Here is a 22,725-nt window from a genome sequence, read left to right on the forward strand (position 1 = left end):
AACACACACCCACAGTGTAAGAGGAGCAGGAAAAAACTTTTTTAAAAGACCCCTGCAGAAGAGATACACAGGACAAAATGTAATTATACAGTAGTCAGTCCCTGATCCCAAAAAGAAAATGGCAGGGGAAGGTTTCACCTCATTACTACTAGTCTCACAACAGAAACATAACTAGTCAACCTTTGTGAAGGACCTTCCACTGCGCAGCAACATCAGTTATCGTATCTTTAGTAACGTTTGATCTGTTTAACCTAGAAACATTTTTTCTTCTTAAAATCTGCAGATAGATGACGCATTGTGGGAGAACTGCAGCAAGTCCGTAATAATGTAGAAAAAGCTGCTGCACAAAAACATATAATTCCAGTGGCCCTGAGAATAGCATATACTATCAATACAATAACTTTAAAATGATTTAAGAATATGATACTTGTATCTCTTTTTGTCAGTAATACATTATGCATCCAGGTCCTAAAGACAATATACCACCTCAAACATTGCCTTCATCTCATCCAGTTGTGGATGTCCAACATGTACCTGAAGTTCAACCCTACCAAGACAGATTTCCCACTGTCTGTCAAAAACAACAAGCAACGAGTATGGCAAACCTGGCATAGTGACTTGAACGTGGACATGTTTGCACCCCACCGTTCACCCATGCTAAGTCATTCTAATTCACTCTGGACACAGACCTCACCCTGAAGGAACTCACACATAAGAAAACCAAGATCATTGGAAACCATTCTTTCGAGAAACTGACTTCAGAACTGCCATCCCAGATCTTGTACTCTCACATCCAGATGGTTGTAAAGCCCTACTCAACAGCCTTCCAGACGCCACACTGCCCCAACAGACTCCCTCTCCCGCCGGCCATCCTATATGCTTCACCATGCCTCATCTAACTCACCAAAAATATGATCATATCACCTCCTTCCCTGACAGAACTCCATTGGTCCCCCTTGCCCGTATGTCCCATTTTCAAAGTCAGCTGATTTATCTACAAAGAAATCATCTCCTATCTGGTCGACATGCTCACCCCCTCCAATAATTCTCTGCACACCTGTGGTGAAGACACCATGAGACTAGACAAGAAGTGGATGAAAAAAAATGCTGCAGGCCTGCTACATTTATCCACCCAGTATCTAGAATGAAATCCATGGAGCCACCAGAGTCACCATGCTTCAATTAAGAGAGTTAAAGACGCACTTCTTTAAAGAACACTTCATCATGACATTAACTGCCAGAAGCCAGCTTTCTCTCCAATACAATCTTTTGACTGCATTTTTGCCTTTCATCTTTTTGGCCAGGTTGTTGCTATACAAACACCACATATATATACTAGGCCTGGGCAAATTTAAAATTACGTTGACAAATTCACATAATTTGGGGAATTTTGCATTGTGTTTGCTACACAAAATTATACATCCTTGAACATGCAATTTGTGGTAAAATTTTACTGCAAACTATTGGGAACAACAGAACGCGTGCGGTTGTTGTTCACAGTGCATTTGTGTCTATGCGTTCTTGCACCAGGAACTGACACATTTTTCACACTACAACATAATGCAAAACGATGGATTTGCATTTCACATAATAAACGCTATTTTGTGCAATTTTGCCGTCATTTTGTTAATTAGTGGGAAAAATACACAAATTACGCACACACATGTATACACATGGACATAAACATGATTTAGGCAGACTATTTTAATGTGAAAGATAGAAAATGCAGTATTAATTACAAGCAGTAGTAAAGTCAATCAGTCTCACTTTTGATGAGTAAAGTGCGAGTATGTGTATAGTTATTTAAAGCACTCTGATGCACTTTGTATCCATACTGCTATGTGTTGAAAATAGAGGCAGGTGAAGATTCACCCTTCACTCACAAATTCGGGAAACTCATTGTCACAGAATTCTGCTGAAGCTGCCACATTTTTTTTTTACTTTGGAGTGTTGCACTTTGCACAGGTTAAAAAGGCATGTAAAGTTTCACTTTGCTCAAGTCTGTAACCCCTTTTTAAAATGGCATGTAGCTAAATTTCACAATTTCACAGAACGTGCTGTATAATTTGCATTCTTTGAATTCATAATTTGTTTTTCCAAGCTGCACGGTTTAGACAATACTGCACAATTCTTTCATACTCCATTTCTGCCTAATTCCATTGGCCCTATCTACAATTAATCCAGTGGAATCAAAATTAACATGTTTTTAACATTTTATCACAATATACTTATTTATACTGATTTATATAGATAAAAAGAATGTAAAATTAAAAATATATATATAGATATATTTACATGTGACTTTTCTTACATAGTCTGATGAAGCACACTGTATGATACTATGCATTTAAAGAAAACTCATTTAATACCTAATTAGTGTTCACTGGGTAGTAATCAGCCAATAATTCTAAAAACACATAGCAGGTTACATCTTTCTGACAAAACAAATATGAAACCAAAATAGTCGGTGTATTATTTTGGAAATCAACAAATCACTCTCAAAACATTTGGAGCAATTTCATCATGTTAAATTATGATTGTGGAGTTCTGGGTGTTTATTTTCATATCACCCTTAAATCATCAACAACAATTAGGCCTTATGAAAAAATCAGATGCTTATTCTTCAATCTTTCTGAAGTCACCAGGAATAGTCACACCTTATGAAGTCATCAGATACTCATTTTGAAATCCTCCTGCAGTCATCAAGAATAGTCACACCTTGTGAAGTCATCAGATACTCATTTTGAAATACTCCTGAAGTCATCAGTAATAGTCACACCTTGTGAAGTCATCAGCTACTCATTTTCAAGTCATCCTGGAATCATCAGGCTCAAGTTTCTAAACTTTGCTGATGACTTCAAGAGGTTGATGATGTCTGATGACGTGAAAATGACTTCTACAATAGTTGTATGATCATCCAATGACTCTGGGATGGCTTCTAAAGTAATCCTGTTTGACATTGGATGTAATGTCTGATGTGTATCACCTGTTGACTTTATTACTTAGTTTTATTTGCAAGAAGGTGTCAATAAAGTGGCACTCATTTGGTCGATGAATGTCACTCATAAGTATGAAGATACAATGGACATTTCACACATGAAAACTGAAAACTTGGCAGCTATACTCTCGTGTAGGCATTCTTGGTTGCCCTTGCGCCAGCAGCCGCCTAGGTGTCCTGGAAATACTACATGATATTTTACTTCCCTATTACAATATTTATGGAAGTTAGTTCCCCACCCCCCTTCCCCAAACTCTACTAATATTGGAGTAAAAACTAATAAATAAGCCCCGTAGACTATTCAAGATAGTTTTACTTTCCTCAAAAGCTTTAAGACTAATGTTTAAACAGTAAATTAGTAATCCAAGCAACCGTAAAACCTCTTGCTCTGAAAGCAAACCTGAAGGCAGGCGGTTTTTCTGGCCTCCCTCAAAATTGTTCTAATTGGTTTGATTCTGTGCTTGGTTTTGAACCTGGTATAGCTGTGCCTCGGTGACACAAAACTTCAAAGCCCTATTTCTATCTTCTCCCTGGGGCATCTCGTTGGTTGTGCAGACGCTCTGTCTTCTAATCGCCCTTTCTCTGGTCGCGTGACGTTTTTTTCTCGCGTCTCCGTCTCTCTCTGGTTCCGCTGACGCTCTATCCAATCTCCGCCCCTTTCTTTGACCTATAGACGTTCTTTCCTCTCGTCTCGCCTGTTCCTTCACGGTCACCTCTCCCGCAACCATGGCTCAGGCAGCTCAGAGACTCCTCAAGACCGTGACCACCCGTGGTCCGCAGCTCGTGGGCGGTAAGAGCTGGAGAAGGAGGGTTCTGTGGTGTTTTGGCGGGGGAGAGAAGGGAGCGCTGAACTGGTGTCATAGCTCCCTATCACACGCTGTAGACATTTGTGTGACCCCGATCACTGAGCTACCTCAGAGGACAATCCTATATAGATCAATTAAGCGACTACTGATTAGTTGTGTAATATATTTCATATCGAACGCTTTAAAGCAACAACACTGAATAAATGTCAGTTGTACTTTTAGGGTGCGGCGTATGCTTACGTGCACTGATGTGTGATCTGCTGGGGTGTTTTTTTTTTTTTTTTCCAGCTGCGGATTGCTATGGCATGCGTCCTTGGACATGTAGAGGGTGGGTGCTGGAGGGCAAGTTGGTTGCTCCCTTGACCTCGTTTGAAGGATCGGCTGATTCATTTTGGACGGGGTACGAGTGTCATTCATTGGTTTTGGCCATAAGTTTCGAAGAGATGATGTGGGGTGGATCGTTTGCAAGTCATGACATTTTGTGTTTTACGCGAGATTTTGGGACCTTGTGCTGAGCGAGATTATGCATAATGCGATCTGTTATTTACCGCTATATTTTACCGTAAAACGTGACCTTATATCAATTTTTGACACGAGGACGCAATATGTGGTTAAAAAAAAAATGACACCAAAGTCACAAGCGGTGTGAGTATCAGCTGCTTGCGGTTTGGCCATCCGTTTTATTCCTGTGCGCTCACGCAAAAAAAATTGCACTAACAGCATGTAATTTAGAGAATTTCACAAGCGTAATACAAAGCTTTTTTTATATCCATGAAAAGGACAAGTTCATTGTCTCAGTCTCTTTGACTGCTTGGAGAAGGGCATTATTTGGGTCAATGAAGTGGAGCGGCACAAGGGAGATTTTTGGTTGTCTGTGGCCTAGGGTGGTACAAGGGCGATAATTAAGGTGGCCAACAATCCCATTTTCTTGCACGTTTGGTCGGCATCTAGGTGATCTGTGCCGTTGCCCCATGTCATCTATTTGCAGCACGCCAAAGGTCCTGCTATATGCTGCTCCCAACTACCTGCCCAGTGACAAACACAGAGCAGACTGACAGGGTTCCATCTTTCACTGTTCGAATATTGTATGATCTGTAAAAAGGGGGCCTGTTTGTGGTTGGACAGAAGAAGCGTTAGCACAGGTGTTGTCCACCTCAGTGTAGGTTCATATACGGGGTCCTCTTCCGGGTTGGTAATTGGGAATGTGGAGATCTACAGTTAGCCCTGAATGTATAAATGAAAGGTGTGTTGAAAATATCCAAGTGATGTTTATTTCTTCATTTAATTAATCTCCAGTTAATTTGGTCCACCACATGAGGCAATTAGTTGGATCCTTGGACCAGTCTGCTATAAGGAAGATCGCTAGTTGTGGCCAAGAACTGGACCTTACAGTGAAAGTTTGTTTGATCTTTGGATTGATGCATCAGAGACTAGCGATTGTGACACTGGATTGGGACAAAAAGAGGATATAAATGGAGTTTATGGGTGTAGATAGGGGGTTCTTGGTTGGGTTCTGGACTTAGCTACCAGAAGTGAAGGGTATTTTTAAGTCTATGGACTGGGAAGATAATTTGTCCAGGACTAATGGGGGACAAGTGACCACTAACTGATGTGGTGCAGAGGAGGCTATCCTTTGAGTTTGACTGTGGCAGTAGGGATACATTATTGGCTTTACCCAGAACTAAGAGGGTACTGGGGAGGTCATTGTTTGAGTCCATGAACTGCAATGGAAGAAATGTGTGGGGTTAATGGACATGAATCGGTAGTGATTCCCTAGCTTGGTCCATGGGCTGGGAGCAGGGGGTAGAGGATGCTGTTGCTTTGGGACATACACTCAGACAGTATTGTGAGGGATTAGTTTTGCTCTTAGACTGTGATGCTGAGGAATGGCATCTCATTTGTATTACCACTGGATTTAGTAAGGGGCTTCATTGGTTTAGGTTGGTGACTTATGTAATTTGCATTGTTATTGTGCAGGCCAGAGTTCTTATACTTTTATAGAGTATTACACAGTTAGAAGAAAGAGTAGGCGGGGAATTAGAGTGGGTACAAGAAGGTTACAAGTTGATTAAAAAAAATATATTTTAATTCTTGATTTATCATCTTCTCCACCAAACCCTCCCATTCATATTTTTGGGGGAACTTTCTTTAATAATTACATAGGAAAACCTATTTGTAAAATGCATTCATGTGTTGAGTAAGTGATTGACGTCCATTTTAACATAGCAGTCCATATGTATTTATTGCTAACGTTGCAATAGGTATTATTACACAATATAACCAAATTTTCTAGGTCGAGCTCGCAAGCGCTTTGACCTGTTGTTAGTATTGTGGGCTTTTAATCACTCCCATTTCACTCCCATCACTTTTGTGGACCTGTCTTTCAGAACTCACTTGATGCCATTGGTAAATGCTTTACATGTGTCCCACCTTGACTGTTTTTGTCAGGCCTTGCAGACTGCCCCTGTTACATGGATAATTGCACAGTTTCCGATATAATTCAGGGTGGGAGAACTATTTTTATTTTTATTTTGTCGCGCTCTTCTCGCTGCATGGTGCTCACAGCTCGAATAGTCATGGCAGCGTGAACTCATATTATAAATCCTACCTGTTTATTTAGAATATTTTGTACGGATACAATGCACTTAACTTTCCATCCACCCTCGTGAAAATAAGATTAGCATTTTCTCCTTTCCCGCCAGCCAGCACCCTCATTTTATGGAAGGAGCTATAATAATACAGCGATTGCCACTGAGTGAGGGGGGGAGGGTGCATGTCATGTTCACGTTATTGGTGTGAGGGAATAGTCGATTGTGACTCCCTTTAGAGAGGGATGTGTGGTCTCCCCAGGGCTTGAGTTGGTCCCAGGGTGGGATCAGAGAGGGGCTCTGACTGGAATCTGACAAGCCCATACCAAGCTATGAGGACATTGATGCTTGTAAAGGGCGGGTAGAGCTGGGGTGAGGTAAGTGACACACCAAGCGGCACGTTTTTCAAAGGCTGAGTGGACAGGGTCAGTTCTTCATCATCTTGGTGTTCCTAAGAAGCTGGCAGGTGCGAGTTAAGTCATATAGCAGGACCCTAGTTTAACGGGACAGGAGTCTTTTCGTCTTGCCAACAGGGAAGTCACACTTTCATTAAGGTTAAAACCGAAGACCTAACAAACCATAAAAGAAAGGACAGTAAAAGGAAAGAGGGCAGTACGGAAAACAATACAAACCCACAGGATTCACAAAAACCTGCATATCTGATGAAGAAGAGAACAACTTCCTTCACCGTTTTTTACCCCAAGCTGGGGAAAAGCTTAATATAGCTGAAAGTGCTAAGTGTGATCTTAGCCCTCCCAGTGCTGAGAAGACACAGTTCTCTTTACACTGCTAATAGGTATCAAAAACAAGCCTTCTAGAGTGTGGCTTCCTTTGGCGTCCGCTGGGTTTGTGATGTCATTCTTGAGACGCCCCTTTTAGATGGGCCATAGGTCACTGTTAGGCCTCTTAATTTGTGTAGCTCAAGCAATACACAAACATGCAGTGTCACTTATGTCTGGATTAATGGAAGGGTAAGAACTCTTCCATGCACCAAGACGCGCACACAGCTCTGATAATACACTTTACATCCCTTCTCAACTAGTGCTCCCTCTGCTGTTCCTGCTTTAGAACCACCAAAGATTTTTGCCAGTTAGGCTCCGCTCTGACCACACCATCTCCTCTGTTTTCAAACTGAGCTCTGCCAATGTACTTCCATTATCGTGAGTGGATTCTTACCAGTACGCCTTTTACCTGGTTCAAGCACACACTACTCTGACAGTTCACAACAGTCCTGCCTCGAGCATATAAACATTTCTCTGACACCTCACCACAGTCCTTCCTTGAGCACCCTAACGTTACACTTACTGTTCACCACATCCCTTCCTCAAGCTCCTCTGCTTATTTCTGTTCTGGGGCCTACAAAGACCTCTGCCCATGTGTCTGTGCCTTGACTCTCTTCCAGTAGTGGGGCTTACACCCAGCTGCACCACCGCACCTCTACTTTGACCTTCAGCATGCCCTATTATTCCAGTGCTTAGGCCCACACACAGGCCTGCCCATTAACCCCAATCATGATCTGCAGCGTGGCAGAATTAATTTTCACTTCATTTATCCAATAGGTATATATTCCCACAAACCATTATTACAGATTCACTGTTCCCCTACTAAACAATTTTCCTGAAAAGGGGCGGAACACTGGGGGTGACGAGCACTTCAGGGTAGTGTACAGAGCAGTCCCTTCAGTGCGCATGTATGTTTGGCCGGCCGTCTTGGGCGGCCAAACACACATGTGCACTGTGCTCGCTCCAGCCCAGCACTGTGTTACCTGGCTAGAGAGATTCTGCACAGGCTCCAGTCTGCCTGGGAGTGCCATGACTGAGCGCTCCCAGCCAATCCTAACGCTGCTTTGAGCAGAGTCCGGATTGGCCGCAGGGAAGATTTGGGAGCCTGTGCCAGCAATCTGAAGCGACGACGAGGGAAAGAGGAATGCCAACGGAGGAGGAAAGTTTTTTTATTTTTTTATTATTTTTTATATAGTAAATGTTACCCCCTCCCTTGTGTGCAGCACCCGACCCACCCTTTTAGAGGTTAGTGAGCCGTGACTGGGACTAACACGACTAACTCCCAATAACTGAGACTGGAATAAATCACCTATCTGGATTCAAAATTTGATTGACGCTTTCTTTAAACAGTAGCTGAGGAAGGCTGACCCAAAAGAACCGATGGCTGACGGGGCTGGCCTAAAGACCCTTTTGATGTGTGTTTTTGGTGTTGATGGCAAGAGCTCTGGCAACAGTTAACACTTGATAGTGACACTCAAAAAGTGTGTTTGTACAAAATGTAATGTGCAGCTTCCTAGTCCACGCCAGGGTCTATTCTGTAGTCAAATTCCTGGGAATGGTAAACTCACTTTCTAAAATCTGCAAATGATACACTATCCATTTGTGTTTATTTATGACGTGTAACTTAACGGCTACTTGGCACTAGAGCAGAGGAGGAATCTGTTAATGTGCTGTGAAGAGGTAGGTGATAATGACTTTAATATTTCTGGTTGTGTATATTTTGTCTCTTTAGTAGCACTGCAAAATGTAATGGCTGTTAGTAGTGGGAATGGGTGATAGCTTTACATGGAGGCAGGCAAGATTAAGCTGCCCCCCTACATAATGCAAGGGAGAAATACTTTCCTACCAGGACACATTTCATTGTAGAAGACATGTAAGTGCCCCTTCCCAGAGTAAAGTACTCGAGAAGCTTTCAAACATCATATGGCCCAGTCTCTTCATACATGTCTTCATATTTCAGTAAGGCACCTTTCATCAGCTAATCACATGCTACACCTGAGCCCGCTGTTCCCAACTAGGCGGACGTTTCCATTATGCCATCGTAATCTCGCATAATGTCAGTACAGCTGCGTTATGCTTCTTAAAAAGAATTTGCCAAAATTATGCTACTGCGCCATGTTGCGTAATAACGCACACAAAAAGTTAGCCCAAACACACAGGAACAAAGTGAATGACCAGACCACGAGTAGCTTCTATTTGCGACACAGGACTTTTTTTTTTTTTTATTTATTTTTTTTTTTTGCGCACAATGCATCCTTGCTTCTAGAATTAATATAAGGATACATTTCACACTAAAGTGTAGAGCCGAAATCAAATTTTGCATTTCAAGTAAATCTGTATGATTTCATTTAATTGTTGTGAAATTTTGCGTAACTATGCAAAAGCAAATTTAATTTTGCACATTCTAATTCTAATCCCAACCTGCACTTACTCATGATCCAGGTCTCGGTTTTGGAATAATGGAGATTACCGCCCACCAAACCACTGAAGAGCCAAGTCCTATGAACTGCTCATCAATGTCTGCGAAAGCCTAACCCCTTTCTCTCTTCAGCATCCAGCTTTGTTTCGCACCTTCCTTTCTGAGCATTAAATGCGCTTTTAATAGCACAAGATGAAATACGAAAACTCCCAGATGGCCTGCAGAATGTGCGAAGTTCAAAATTAGCTCTCTGGCAAATTTGTGTCATTTTTAAGTCGAGCCTAGGCTGTCTCTCGACATGTAATCTACATCTGTGGGCTTGCAACGTGCCTATCACTTTCATTTGTTCCTTGGCCTGCCCTTCAAAATTCCCCTGATTTCGTAGGTAAATACTTTACGTTTGTCCCGCCTTGAGGCTGCTTTGTTACCACTAGCATAGCATAACATAAAACACAGCATAACACAACACAAAATGGCATAACATAACACAATATAATACAACATAACTTGACCCAATATAACACAACATAGCATAACGTAACACAGCATAGCATAACATAGTATAGCACATAACAATATAACACATCATAGCATAACAACACAGCGTAACATGGCTTGACATAACACGGCATAGCATACCAGAATATAGCATAACACATATCGTAGCATAACACAACATAACCCACAAAATTCCACGCCCCATCATATACATCCATTCCTTTCCAAACCAAAACATATGGGTAAAAACATTGTAATTTACACTTCAATAGCTTTAACTGTAGCAAATGCAGGACCGATTGCATTGCAAAATCTGTTTTTTATGAATTTGTGTTTATTTGTTTTTACCCTTTCAGCATGCTGATGGTGAGACTGTTTCTCGTACAAACTTTTCCTAGTTTGTGCTTGGGACTAATGCAGCCTTTAGCACCGAAGGAGCCAGCCGCCCTTCTTTGTAGCTTGGCCAGCTCCATGTGCTTGCACCAACTTCTTTAAAACCAAGTTTCAAAGAAGTTGATTGACGGTTCTCACGTGGTAGCACCGTTGTCAGAGTGCCTTGATAGTTCTTATTAGGGTCTCCGAGGTTTGCACTTGTGCAGAAAGCATTTTTTTAATTTTTTTAATTTTTTTTATACACATTCTTCTAATTTGCAGTAAACCAAACATGCCTTGAGACTGGCGGGCGGGTGCACCAAACCCTAGCAAAGTAGTGATATTTGTTTTCTCTTTTTGATTGCATTAACCTGAACAGTTAAGCTCCTACAGTACTGCACTTGGAGTGATCTGCTAAATATAATGCATGCACGCCTCGTAATCATACATTACTTAAATTAACCTATTTGGTTGATTAGTGGCCCTCTTCTTTTTACGAGGTAGAGAACTACAGAAAACCACTCAGAAACAGTTTTATTGCAGTTTCAGTGTTCGGTTTGGAGTTTTTCAGCGATGGCAGCACTGTTTTTGCCAGTGTAAATAAAGTGATTGTTTCTTGATCTGCTAACGATGGTTTCCCTAAATCCTTACACTATAGTTGAAGGTGTTTTTATGTGTGGAGTGGCCTTTATCTTGCTTTTCTGGACACATGAATATATTCAGTTTGAATGAGCTTCATACCAGCTGATTTGAAGGAAAACTAGATTTGGAAATTTACGCGCAATGCCCCCATATGTGGTGGTGTTTGTCTCCTCGTCAGCACCAAAAGTGACCTAAGCGGTGCCTGTATAGGTTGCCGCCCTACCCTGCTGACATCACTATTTTCCACGCCCGAAATGCAGAGCCGCAAAGAATGCTGACATACTGGTGTTCATTGCTAAGGCCCTCAGAAGGATGAATCTACACAGAATCAGTTTAAGGAGCAGAAAGGATGGGAGGGTCGGTAAGGAATCTGTGGCTAGATGGTCTCTACCAGATAAGCCGTTACCAAAGGTAAGTACGTTGTTCATCTGATAGACTTCCTTACCTTACTAGATACCCAAGCAGAGGTGGGTCTGTGAAATGGATTAGACTAAAAAGTCCTGCTGGACCAAACAGTCAGTCTTCCCATTCCTCCCCCCCCCCCCCCCCCAACCCCTTCTAAAAAAACAACGTATCTGAGCATCCAGACAGTAATGCTTTGTGAACATATGTGAGGACACCCATGTTGCTGCCTGACAGATTTCCAGGATGGGGACTTTGCCAGCTAGCACAGTGGCCACAGCCTCGGCTCTGGTGGAATAAGCACACAAAGCCTAAGGGGGTTGTTTCTGGGACAATGCATAGCAGATTTTAATGCAGAGCACTAGCCATCATGAGATGGTCTGTTTCTACAGAACTTTCTCTTTCTTGACCCCAACATACCCTACAAAGAGTTGATCATACACCCAGAACTCTTTTTTGTATGTTCACTGGAAGAACGAAAGCTCTGTTTTTGGGTCCAGTCAGTGGAGTCCCTCTTCATTAGAAGGGTGAGGTGTAGCAAAGAAGGTAAGCAAGGTGATGTACTAACGCACACAAATGGGTGTCATAGCCTTCAGGAGAAAGGAAGCAAGGGTCCTGAGAATCTGCTTGTGTTGGTAAAAGGTGGTATACGGAGGTTGTACAAAAGTTTCAGCAGTTCACTGACCCTCCTGGTTAACATTACGACCACTAGAAAAAGTGGGCAGTTGTGCAACGTCTCGAAAGACACACACATAAGAAAGGTCAAAACAAGGGTAAGATCCCATTGGGGCATGATGAGCCTGGGAGAAAACTTGTGCTGGAGACCTTTTAAGAAATCTGAGGTCAGATGTATGTACAACAGATTGCATAATACCGGTCGCAATTTGCAGCCAGTACCTTTGCGACCAATGTGGCCATTTGCGCAGCGACCTATGCACTAATTGGGGGGTTCGCTGCCATCACAGAGATAGTGACCTGCAGAGTTCAACCGTCCTCCATGTCTGTGATTGCTTTGAAATAAAGCAGTCCTGTTCTTTAACTTTTTAAATATAGTTGTTTAAAGAAAGCAGGATGCTTTAAAAAATAAATGTTTCATTTTTGTTTTTTAAGAGTAGGCAGTGGTCCATGCTACCAATTCCTACTCTGAAATATATTTTTACGCATTCTGTCCTTGTAACTCCTTCCCATGGGTTACCATCAGCTTTGAGTTGGTGGTAAAGTGCAATTGTTTTGTGACTGCATTTGTCACAAAACACTAGTATATCCACTATGATTTGGTATTTGGAAGAGACACCCCAAACATGCACCTTCCAAATACTCAATTATTAATAGATCGCAAACTCAAATTGGGATACAGTAATGTGTTACCGAATTGCAAGTTGAGTTTCATTAGATACTACTAATCGGGCTGTTAGTGACTGCAAAAAGGCTTCATACATCTAGCCCCTAGTCACAAAGAATGTCGGTCCGGCAACTACAAGAATGCCGAAATGGAGGGCAAGTAACCTTTAACAGTTCCCAGAGCCCTGCTGGCCCAGAGAAAGAACAAACAAACTTGCAATATCAGCGGAGGACTAGAATCAATATCCTTGGGTGCACACCATGCCACAAACTGTCCCAACAGCAGGCATACACCATCTTGAAAGGGATACTTAGCTGACACAATAACACCACAGACTTCGGGAGGAAGTTTGTAAGATGTCAACTGTTGCTGTTCGATCTCCAAGAATGAAGACTGAGAGTGTGCAGGTTTGAGTGCAGGACCCTGCCCTGCTCCTGCAACAAGATCCTTCAGAAGGGTAGTCTGATCAGTGGGTTAAAAGTGATGCTCAGGAGCTCGGGATACCAGTCTCTCTGTACCCAATCTGGAGTCACAGAAATTACCTGGCCTGGTCGTTCCTGATCATCTTGAGGACTCTGGTCAGGAGTGGTATTGACAGAAAGGCATACAGAAGGCAGGATTACCACTGAAGATAAAAAGTGCCTGTGACGGGAACTGCCTTGGAAACTCCAGCACACAACTGATTTTGTGTGTTCTTGCCGGTGGAAAACAGATCTAACCAATGCTCTCCCCACTCTTGAAAGAGAGCTTGCACTGCCTCTGGATGGCAGCGACATTCGCAATCTGCTAGGCATTGATGGCTGAGTTTGTTTGCCCTTGCATTCAGAGCCTGCCAGGTGTTGAACCACTAGAGAAATGCCCTAATATTCCAACTGTATACAGAGACAAAGGATTTATGACCTCACCCTGCCCAGTTTGTTGCACTACAACATGGCGGTTATGCCATCCGTGAACACCTGCACTAGCCTTCCCTTGCTCGAAAGAAGGCTTTCAGTGCCATCCGGATCGCCCAGGGCTCCAGCAGTTCGATGTGGAGCCTGGGCTCTGCTAAAGACAAGATCCCTCTGATCTTCACCTCTCCCAGATAGCTGTGGCAGCCCAGAAGCTCTGGATGGGGAAGGGAAAGGGATCTGGCACTGACTCAGTCATGGTTCGTCTGCCACTACCGGTCTGTTGCAGTTCCCTCTGACATCCGAACCAGGTCTGAAAGCTTCCCCTGATGTTGTGCCCAGTGTAACTACAGGTCCCACTACAGAGTCCTCATATGTCAACATGCATTTGTCAAAAGAAGGGTGCAGGAGGCCCAGATGGCCCAACAGCCTCAGATTCCGTCTCCGACATCCAAAATAGAGGCTGAACCATTGGTATCATAGCCTGAATACACTGGACTCGCTGTCCAGGAGGACAGACCCGGAAACTGCACTGTGTCCATAACTGCCCGGTGAAAGGGAGTGTCTGAGAAACGAGTCAGGTGTGACTTTTGCATGTTGATAGTGAACCCCATTGAATGCAGTAGGTCCGCTGTAGTCTGGAGGGTGGAAACGGCTGCTTGGGGTGAGCCTCCCTTCAACAGCCAAAGGTCGAGGTAGGGGAATATTAGAATTCCTGACCTCCGCATATGTGCTGCAACCACCGCCATCACTTTTGGGAACACCCGAGGGGCACTGGTGAGGTGAATGGGGAGCATGACAAACTTAAAGTGCTCTTGGTTCACCATGAGCCTGTGGGCAGGCAGGACAGGTATGTGGAAATATGCATCCTGCAAGTCAGGTGCTACCATCCTGTCTTCAGGGTCCAGGGAAGACGAGACCTGAACAAAGGTGAGCATCTTGAACTTCTGTTATCTCAGGAAGAAGTTGAGAAGGTGCAGGCCTACGATGGGATAAAGGCCTTTGCCCTTTTTGGGCATCAAAAAGTAGCAGGAATAACGACCACAGCCTAGTTCTGATGCCAGCTTCCTTGTCCAAAACAGCCAACACTTACTGACGGAGCAAGAAAAAATGGTCCTCTGTCAATTGGTCATAAGTGGGTGGCATGGGGGCAGGGGTTTCCTAAAAGGAGATGGAATAGTCCCTCTGGACAGTTTTCAAAACCCACTTGTTTGGTGTTATAGACTTCCAGTGAAGCCCCCTCTGTGTCCCCGAACTGTTGTAAGGGTAAACTAAAGGAGGTTGGAGGCTCTGGCTTCTGTGGGTTCGGTGGAGGCCCAGTGGTGGACTGGCCTGGCTAGTGGCCCCACATGAACTGGGCCAACCTGCGTCCAAAGCCACGACAAGGCTGGGAAGTCTTTTGGCCTTGGTGACAGGGCAGAAAAGGATGCTGTTTGTAGTCTTTACTAGAGCCACAGAATGAGCAAAAAGACTGGTGTTGGCGTGGAGCCATGGGTAGCATGCGGATCCTGCCTTCTCACCAAAGAAACAAGAGCCAATAAAGGGCATGTCTATGGACATCCCCTGAGAATCCATTGGTTCTCAGCCAGGCTGGAGTCTGTGTCCCCGACTAAGAAGTCGATCTGCCCAGCGAGTTGTTAGGTCCACATCTGATGGTGAACTACAGGGAGTGCAGAATTATTAGGCAAATGAGTATTTTGACCACATCATCCTCTTTATGCATGTTGTCTTACTCCAAGCTGTATAGGCTCGAAAGCCTACTACCAATTAAGCATATTAGGTGATGTGCATCTCTGTAATGAGAAGGGGTGTGGTCTAATGACATCAACACCCTATATCAGGTGTGCATAATTATTAGGCAACTTCCTTTCCTTTGGCAAAATGGGTCAAAAGAAGGACTTGACAGGCTCCGAAAAGTCAAAAATAGTGAGATATCTTGCAGAGGTATGCAGCACTCTTAAAATTGCAAAGCTTCTGAAGCGTGATCATCGAACAATCAAGCGTTTCATTCAAAATAGTCAACAGGGTCGCAAGAAGCGTGTGGAAAAACCAAGGCGCAAAATAACTGCCCATGAACTGAGAAAAGTCAAGCGTGCAGCTGCCACGATGCCACTTGCCACCAGTTTGGCCATATTTCAGAGCTGCAACATCACTGGAGTGCCCAAAAGCACAAGGTGTGCAATACTCAGAGACATGGCCAAGGTAAGAAAGGCTGAAAGACGACCACCACTGAACAAGACACACAAGCTGAAACGTCAAGACTGGGCCAAGAAATATCTCAAGACTGATTTTTCTAAGGTTTTATGGACAGATGAAATGAGAGTGAGTCTTGATGGGCCAGATGGATGGGCCCGTGGCTGGATTGGTAAAGGGCAGAGAGCTCCAGTCCGACTCAGACGCCAGCAAGGTGGAGGTGGAGTACTGGTTTGGGCTGGTATCATCAAAGATGAGCTTGTGGGGCCTTTTCGGGTTGAGGATGGAGTCAAGCTCAACTCCCAGTCCTACTGCCAGTTCCTGGAAGACACCTTCTTCAAGCAGTGGTACAGGAAGAAGTCTGCATCCTTCAAGAAAAACATGATTTTCATGCAGGACAATGCTCCATCACACGCGTCCAAGTACTCCACAGCGTGGCTGGCAAGAAAGGGTATAAAAGAAGGAAATCTAATGACATGGCCTCCTTTTTTCACCTGATCTGAACCCCATTGAGAACCTGTGGTCCATCATCAAATGTGAGATTTACAAGGAGGGAAAACAGTACACCTCTCTGAACAGTGTCTGGGAGGCTGTGGTTGCTGCTGCACGCAATGTTGATGGTGAACAGATCAAAACACTGACAGAATCCATGGATGGCAGGCTTTTGAGTGTCCTTGCAAAGAAAGGTGGCTATATTGGTCACTGATTTGTTTTTGTTTTGTTTTTGAATGTCAGAAATGTATATTTGTGAATGTTGAGATGTTATATTGGTTTCACTGGTAATAATTGAAATGGGTATTTGTTTTTTTTTTGTTAAGTTGCCTAATAATTATGCACAGTAATAGTCACCTGCACACACAGATATCCCCCTAACATAGCTAAAACTAAAAACAAACTAAAAACTACTTCCAAAAATATTCAGCTTTGATATTAATGAGTTTTTTGGGTTCATTGAGAACATGGTTGTTGTTCAATAATAAAATTAATCCTCAAAAATACAACTTACCTAATAATTCTGCACTCCCTGTATGCTGCATCTCACCTGTTGGGAATAGCTTGGGAGAGTGTAGCTCGGGCCTCCTCCGAGGCGATGGGCAGCACTTGCATAACAAATCCACACAGTGTGTCGATATTTGTCCAAAAGGTTCAGTGTTCACTGACAACAGTGCTACGCTGGCAGGAGAGAAAATCCTCTTACCAAAGGTATCCATTCTTTTAAATTGTCTGCCATTGGAATGGTGGTGATGCACCAGGATTGATCCTGAAAGTGGAGGCTATGGGCCACCAAACTCTTGGTTTAGGGTGCTGGGTGAGCGAATTGTCCTGTGCACAGGAGCCCCTGTTCGGGGCTTGGACCGTGCCCTAAGGAGTACATATGTAAGGGCTTCATTTAATTGGGAGTAAAGGTTCAGGAGGGGTGACTCCCAGCTGAAGCACTGTTCGTCTTGACTGCCACTATGGGCAACTGAAGGTCCAAGACCTCAGCTGCCCTCCACCATTGTGAATGAGTCACCCTCCTCCGTAGATAAGGGAGGGCGGAGAGTGTCTGGTAAGGTGTCCAAAGCACTGGTATCTACTGGTGCCTCGTACAGGGTCTCTATCAAGGGACAATGATAACCAACAATCGTTATCCAGTCTAGGCCTATCAAAGTCAAAATGCACTCACTGTGGCTTAGAAGACATGGTACTTTTTTGTTGGCAGACAAAGCCCATCACAACAATGCCAGGAGCAGGTGCTAAGGAAGGTCACGGTCCCACAGGCAGCCCTCCTCCAGTTCGAGAACTGGATCTGGCATGGAGGATGGACCCACCAGAGAAGAACCAATAGGGGCAGCTCCATAGGGATTGGGCCCTGCAAATATTCCATAGCCTCATAAAACTCCTTGAGTTGGCTGGAGGCCACCCTGGGAGGTACTGAGCGGTCACTAGCACAAGCTCCATGGTGGAGCGAGGCCTAGCGTGATGACTTGGACTGACACAAAGAAGTCTAAGACCGCTTAGACTTCTTCTGCTTGTGGGACTTACCTCACGTCTTGGATCATGATGGCTGTTGTCTGGGGCAGCTCCATGAGCTCCTTCGCCGCATTCGGAATCGAAAGTTTTGTAGGGTCGTCTGACATTGGGTGGCAAGGAGCTCCTGGGACTTTTCCCTCAGTGCCTTTGAATTCATGGTTGTGGCAGTCCTCGCAGGTCGTGGAGTAATGGTCTAGCTCGAAGCACCATAGGCAAACCAAATGAGGGTCTGTCACGGACATCTTCCTGCGACAGACACCACACGGTTTAAAGCCTGTAGGCTCCTTAGGTCGCAGTGCTGACACGCCAGGAGATGAAGATCACAAAAAAGCTTCAATAAAAAGTCAGTTAAAAATGCCTGGGGGTAGCTCTCTCCAGATCTGCGCTGACTGGCACAGAAAGAAAGTAACTCATGTCAGTGAGCTGGTGTGGTGCATATATAGGCTCCTTGCATGTCACTTCCAGTGCAGACACTGGCCCTAATGACTCCACCTTCCAGCACACATGGGTACTGCTCATATTTCCAGATCTAGTGTGACTCCTGGGGAATATTGTAAGGTTATGAATCTACATCTAAACGTTTCTGTCAAATGAGCTCTTACAGAGATGGCCCATTTTGGTCAAAAAGAGAGAAACTACAAATAAAACCCAAGGTTTTTTTGTACTTCTGTTGACTTCCTGTTTGACACTAGCCTATGACTTGATTTTCTTGCTGTGCTGTCCAATAGGTAGCCTTTGTGGAGCCATTGGTACGTATTTTTATGCATGGTTGCCAGTAGGCAATGGGCTTAGACCTTTCCTCAAGTACACTGTGCTTTGGGTGGCCCTTTGGAATGCTGCTTAACTGATGTCCAGTAGAGTACTTTAGACACAAATGTCTGAAATTGTTTGTTTGAGCCCTGCACTTGCTTCCAAAATGAGGTGCTGTTCTTAAGATGCATGTTTTCTCTTCTAGCTGCTGTGACTTACTCCAAACCCAGATTGGCCACCTTCTGGTACTATGCAAAAGTGGAGCTGACTCCTCCTTCTCCATCGGAGATTCCTATGGCGATTGACAGCATGAAGGCGATGGTGAAGTCTTTCCAGACAGGCAAACTTTCGCAGCTCACAGTCAAGGTAATTGGAGCTTGATGGTTAAGAGAATCAGACCTGCTGTCCCCAGTGGATTCCACCAGTTTATCAATGTTAGTGAATGGAAAAAGCATATAGAGTCCACTCTCATGCTTCCTTTTTTTTTTTAGGGAGCCCTTGAAATCACTACTCTTGCCACCACTCCTTTGAACCAGCCCAGTCTTCAAATCTCATCCAATGGGGCGGGTACTTTGAAATACTCTTTTGTAACAAGTCTTCTTGAATCTTTTCATGGTGACTGAGCACGAGAGAACCTACCCTTTGAAATGAATACATCCTTCCAACAGCCCCCACCCAGGAAGGAGTCTGAATTAGCTGTAGAGCCAAGTCCCCCTCCTGCCTCTGGAGATTCTTTTATTTATCCTTCTTCAGCCGTCTGTACAATATGCCATTGTGCCATCTCTGTGCCAGAGCCACCCTCTGTCCAGCTTCTTTCACAAAGGCTTTAGTTGAAACCCTAACTTATTTTAGATGAAATTGTGGGTAGTCCACAAAGGTGTACATGGAGCAGGTGATTAGTTCACCATCCCTTCCATCCATGGACGTTGTAATACTGCCTCTGAACAGTTTTGATTGTTGAGTAAGTGGTGTAGCTTGTCCATAAAAAAACTGTTGCAGACGTTATTGTGTAATGTGGAGGCCCGTGGATAAAATCTTGATCAGTTTGAATCCACGTTTTATCAAGAAGATGTTGATAAAAGCTTGCTCATTGAATTTGGTAATTAGGACACCAGTTGAATAGGGGGCAGAGCATGTTAGGTTTGTGATGGCCACAATAGAAATGGTCTGTATTACGGCTGTGACCTCTTGCCCTATCCATCCATGAAAGACCATCTTTTTTGCTGGAGTTATAAGACTGGTCTTTCATATGTTGGTTATAGTTCTAGCAGCCCTGCTTCTACGGACCCTCTTCCCTGAAGGCTGCTTCTGCTCAGTGGTGGTAATAGGCCATCAATTTAGAGTTTTATTTTAGACCGTATATACTGTGTTGAAATGGTCGAGAAGCTAGAAAGCAGGATGAAAGGTGAATGGTATCCAGTGATTATAAAGTGTAATTTATATTTAGGCCTAGTTAGGTTTCCCTTGATACTCACAAGTGCCTCCCTGGGGGTGGTCACTTTTTGAAGTAACATTGTGACGTAGAAACCATCAATATGTATTATATACAATGATGTGATGTAATTGTGTTGCTTTGCTCCTCTGGCTTTTATTCAATTTGAGAGGGGGAGAATGGTGTGGGGGTTGGTTAAATGCTACCGCTCGTGCCCTGAAGGAAGTACTAATGTATCCTAGTACCACGGGAAATGGGGTAGGACAGCAACTTCTCACAGATCAGCTGGGAGTCTGAATACAGACTGCCTGAAATGACTGAGTTTGCAAATTGTTGCAGGAAGTAAAGTCCATTAGTTTACCGAGTAGGTAAAAGACCTTGTGATAATATTGTGACAATGCAGCAGTGACTGAGAATAGCTGGGGATTGTGGATTTACAATGGATTTAGCAGAGCTTGTAATGTAGGCTGTAAGAATAACCTGTATTTTAAGGGGGCTTTTGTGACTCTTCTGCATTTTTGCTTTCTCACTACTTCTTTTCCAGTAGCTGTTTTCCTCTACTTTCTCACCTACATACTGGATGGGAGTGTTTCTTTGAAAAATATATAGTCCTTTCTCCCTGTTTTGTACATGAAGGCGCCAAAGATACATGGAGCAGGATATTGTAAGATCAGGCTATCTGAGGCACAATGTATTCCCTCTTTCTTGAAAGAAGGAATATACGTGATGCAAAAACACTTAAATTAAGAGAAGCAGCATGGACTCCATCACCCAGACAGCTCTCTCACTGGGGTCACCCAGTTAGCCTTTTCTTTGCTGGTGCACATCAGTCCCACACCCCATCCTTTGAAGTCCACGTGTGCTGTGTACTAGTTCCTTTCCAATCGTTCTCTGTCTCTTTTGCAGGAGGCCCTGAGGAATGGATTGGTTGCTACAGAGGTGCTGATGTGGTTTTACATTGGAGAAATAATTGGCAAAGGAAGTCTGATTGGGTACAATGTCTGAGGAGCCCCTCACCCGCGCTTCTCTTCTCATCGTTTGGCTTACTGTTGAGAAATATATTTTATAGAGATCTGTGATCTCGGCATCTAGAACACAATAAAAACATTCTTTAAACTCTGTTCGGAAAGTCCGTGGTTTTTGTAGAGTACAAATGACAGGTTGTGCAAGATTGGTAGCATGAACATTTCAAGCATGTATATCACATTGTCTAGCTAACTGATTGTGCACTAAGCTTCCTATTTGTTTTCAAGGGCCACCAAAGAGAACGACTCGGGACTCAGCTGGAGCAAGAGAAGCAGAGCTTTATTTTAAGTCACAACACACAGCTGGTGTTCTCTAGGCCAGCCCGACCATAACTGACTCGGCAGGACCTCTGCGGCGGGTCCTGTGACCTCCGATAGAACGCTGGGGAGCTCCGCCCACGTTAAAGTTACAATGCATGCCGTTCCCATATCTACTCTGTCAAAATAACACTTGACACCTAATGTGGGAAGCCATACATTTCATTGGGTAAACCTGAGAAAAGGAAGGTAACCATTCATTGTATTGAAAGGAAATGAATAAACCTGGGTAAGAAAAAAATGGAAACCTTCAGCAGAACCATGAAAAGAAACCGTATAACAATGCCGTGATTAAATGATGGAATTAAACTCCTGAATCACCAGGTAAATATTTCAACCTGATGGGACTTCTCATTCTCTCCAGTCAACTATCCCAAACGCACTTTTTCACTGACCTATACGGATCGCTGCACTTTCTTTCGACCATTGGTTTCCCCACTTCTCCTGCACTCAGTCATTAGCATTACTTCACTACACCCACCCGCCTCACCAACCAATCTCGTACTTACAACTTCACAGTTACGGCGATTGTCGAACACCACCCGCGTCCTGTCCCATTTTTGTCCATAATCCAAGTCTACATAACTTTCCCTCGCTGCTATCACTTTGTAGTGGCCTTTGAACGTGGGCAAGCTGCGTCCTTTTCACGTTGGCCTCACCTTTACCCAATCTCCTTTTTTTTCTTTTTCTTTTTCAACCCAACAGCTCTTTTCCCTTCAACTTCCTTTTGCGCATGCCTCCCCTCTGTCTTTATGCTAACAGTTCTTTCAATTTTATGACTGACTGCCCTTTATCAAAAGTAAAGATGACTAACCTGTGACCCCCATTCACGCAAGTGTGGTAGAAACACACCAAGTCTTACACTGCTTTTCATTCCTGTCTATTCTTCCATGCCATCTCAGTCATTTATTCATGTGATTTGCCATCTCCGTCATGCTATTACTGTGTGGGTTTTCTCAGTGTTCTCCTGCTATGTTTTACTCCATTCACCAAAAACTGCGTCCTTTTTCCTGACCACATTTGTGTTATCTGTAAGTAGATACCTTGGTACGCCCTCTTACCGCACAAACCCCTTTTCTCAAACCCTTAATTGTGCTGGATGTATTACTTCTTTGACAAACTTCACCTCAGGCTGCTTTGCTCAACTTCCATAATTATTGCAAACTGCTTCAACTCTGGCAGAATCTACATGTGCCAAATGAAGTTCTTAAAATGCGAAAATCCCCCACTACTCCGGCTTTTCTCGTCCTCCTTA

General features: G+C 43.7%; 1 protein-coding gene across 1 annotated transcript; it reads left to right on the plus strand.

The window, feature by feature from the left end:
• Window positions 1-3,631: 3,631 nt before the first annotated feature.
• On the plus strand, window positions 3,632-21,248 carry ATP5MG (ATP synthase membrane subunit g). Its single transcript, XM_069224743.1, has 3 exons — window positions 3,632-3,788; window positions 18,901-19,061; window positions 21,034-21,248. Exons 1-3 carry the CDS (start codon window positions 3,725-3,727, stop codon window positions 21,130-21,132), a joined length of 324 nt encoding a protein of 107 aa, XP_069080844.1. The 5' UTR covers window positions 3,632-3,724; the 3' UTR covers window positions 21,133-21,248.
• The last annotated feature ends 1,477 nt before the right edge of the window (window positions 21,249-22,725 follow it).

Source organism: Pleurodeles waltl, chromosome 3_1 (assembly GCF_031143425.1).
Source record: "Pleurodeles waltl isolate 20211129_DDA chromosome 3_1, aPleWal1.hap1.20221129, whole genome shotgun sequence".
NCBI lineage: Eukaryota > Metazoa > Chordata > Amphibia > Caudata > Salamandridae > Pleurodeles > Pleurodeles waltl.

Excerpts from the sequence above, each read along its gene's own strand:
- ATP5MG (XM_069224743.1), top strand. The coding sequence starts at position 3,725 with ATGGCTCAGGCAGCTCAGAGACTCCTCAAGACCGTGACCACCCGTGGT. Across the intron at positions 3,789-18,900 it reads TGGTCCGCAGCTCGTGGGCG|CTGCTGTGACTTACTCCAAA; the intron begins GTAAGAGCTGGA and ends TTTCTCTTCTAG. Across the intron at positions 19,062-21,033 it reads TTTCGCAGCTCACAGTCAAG|GAGGCCCTGAGGAATGGATT; the intron begins GTAATTGGAGCT and ends TCTCTTTTGCAG.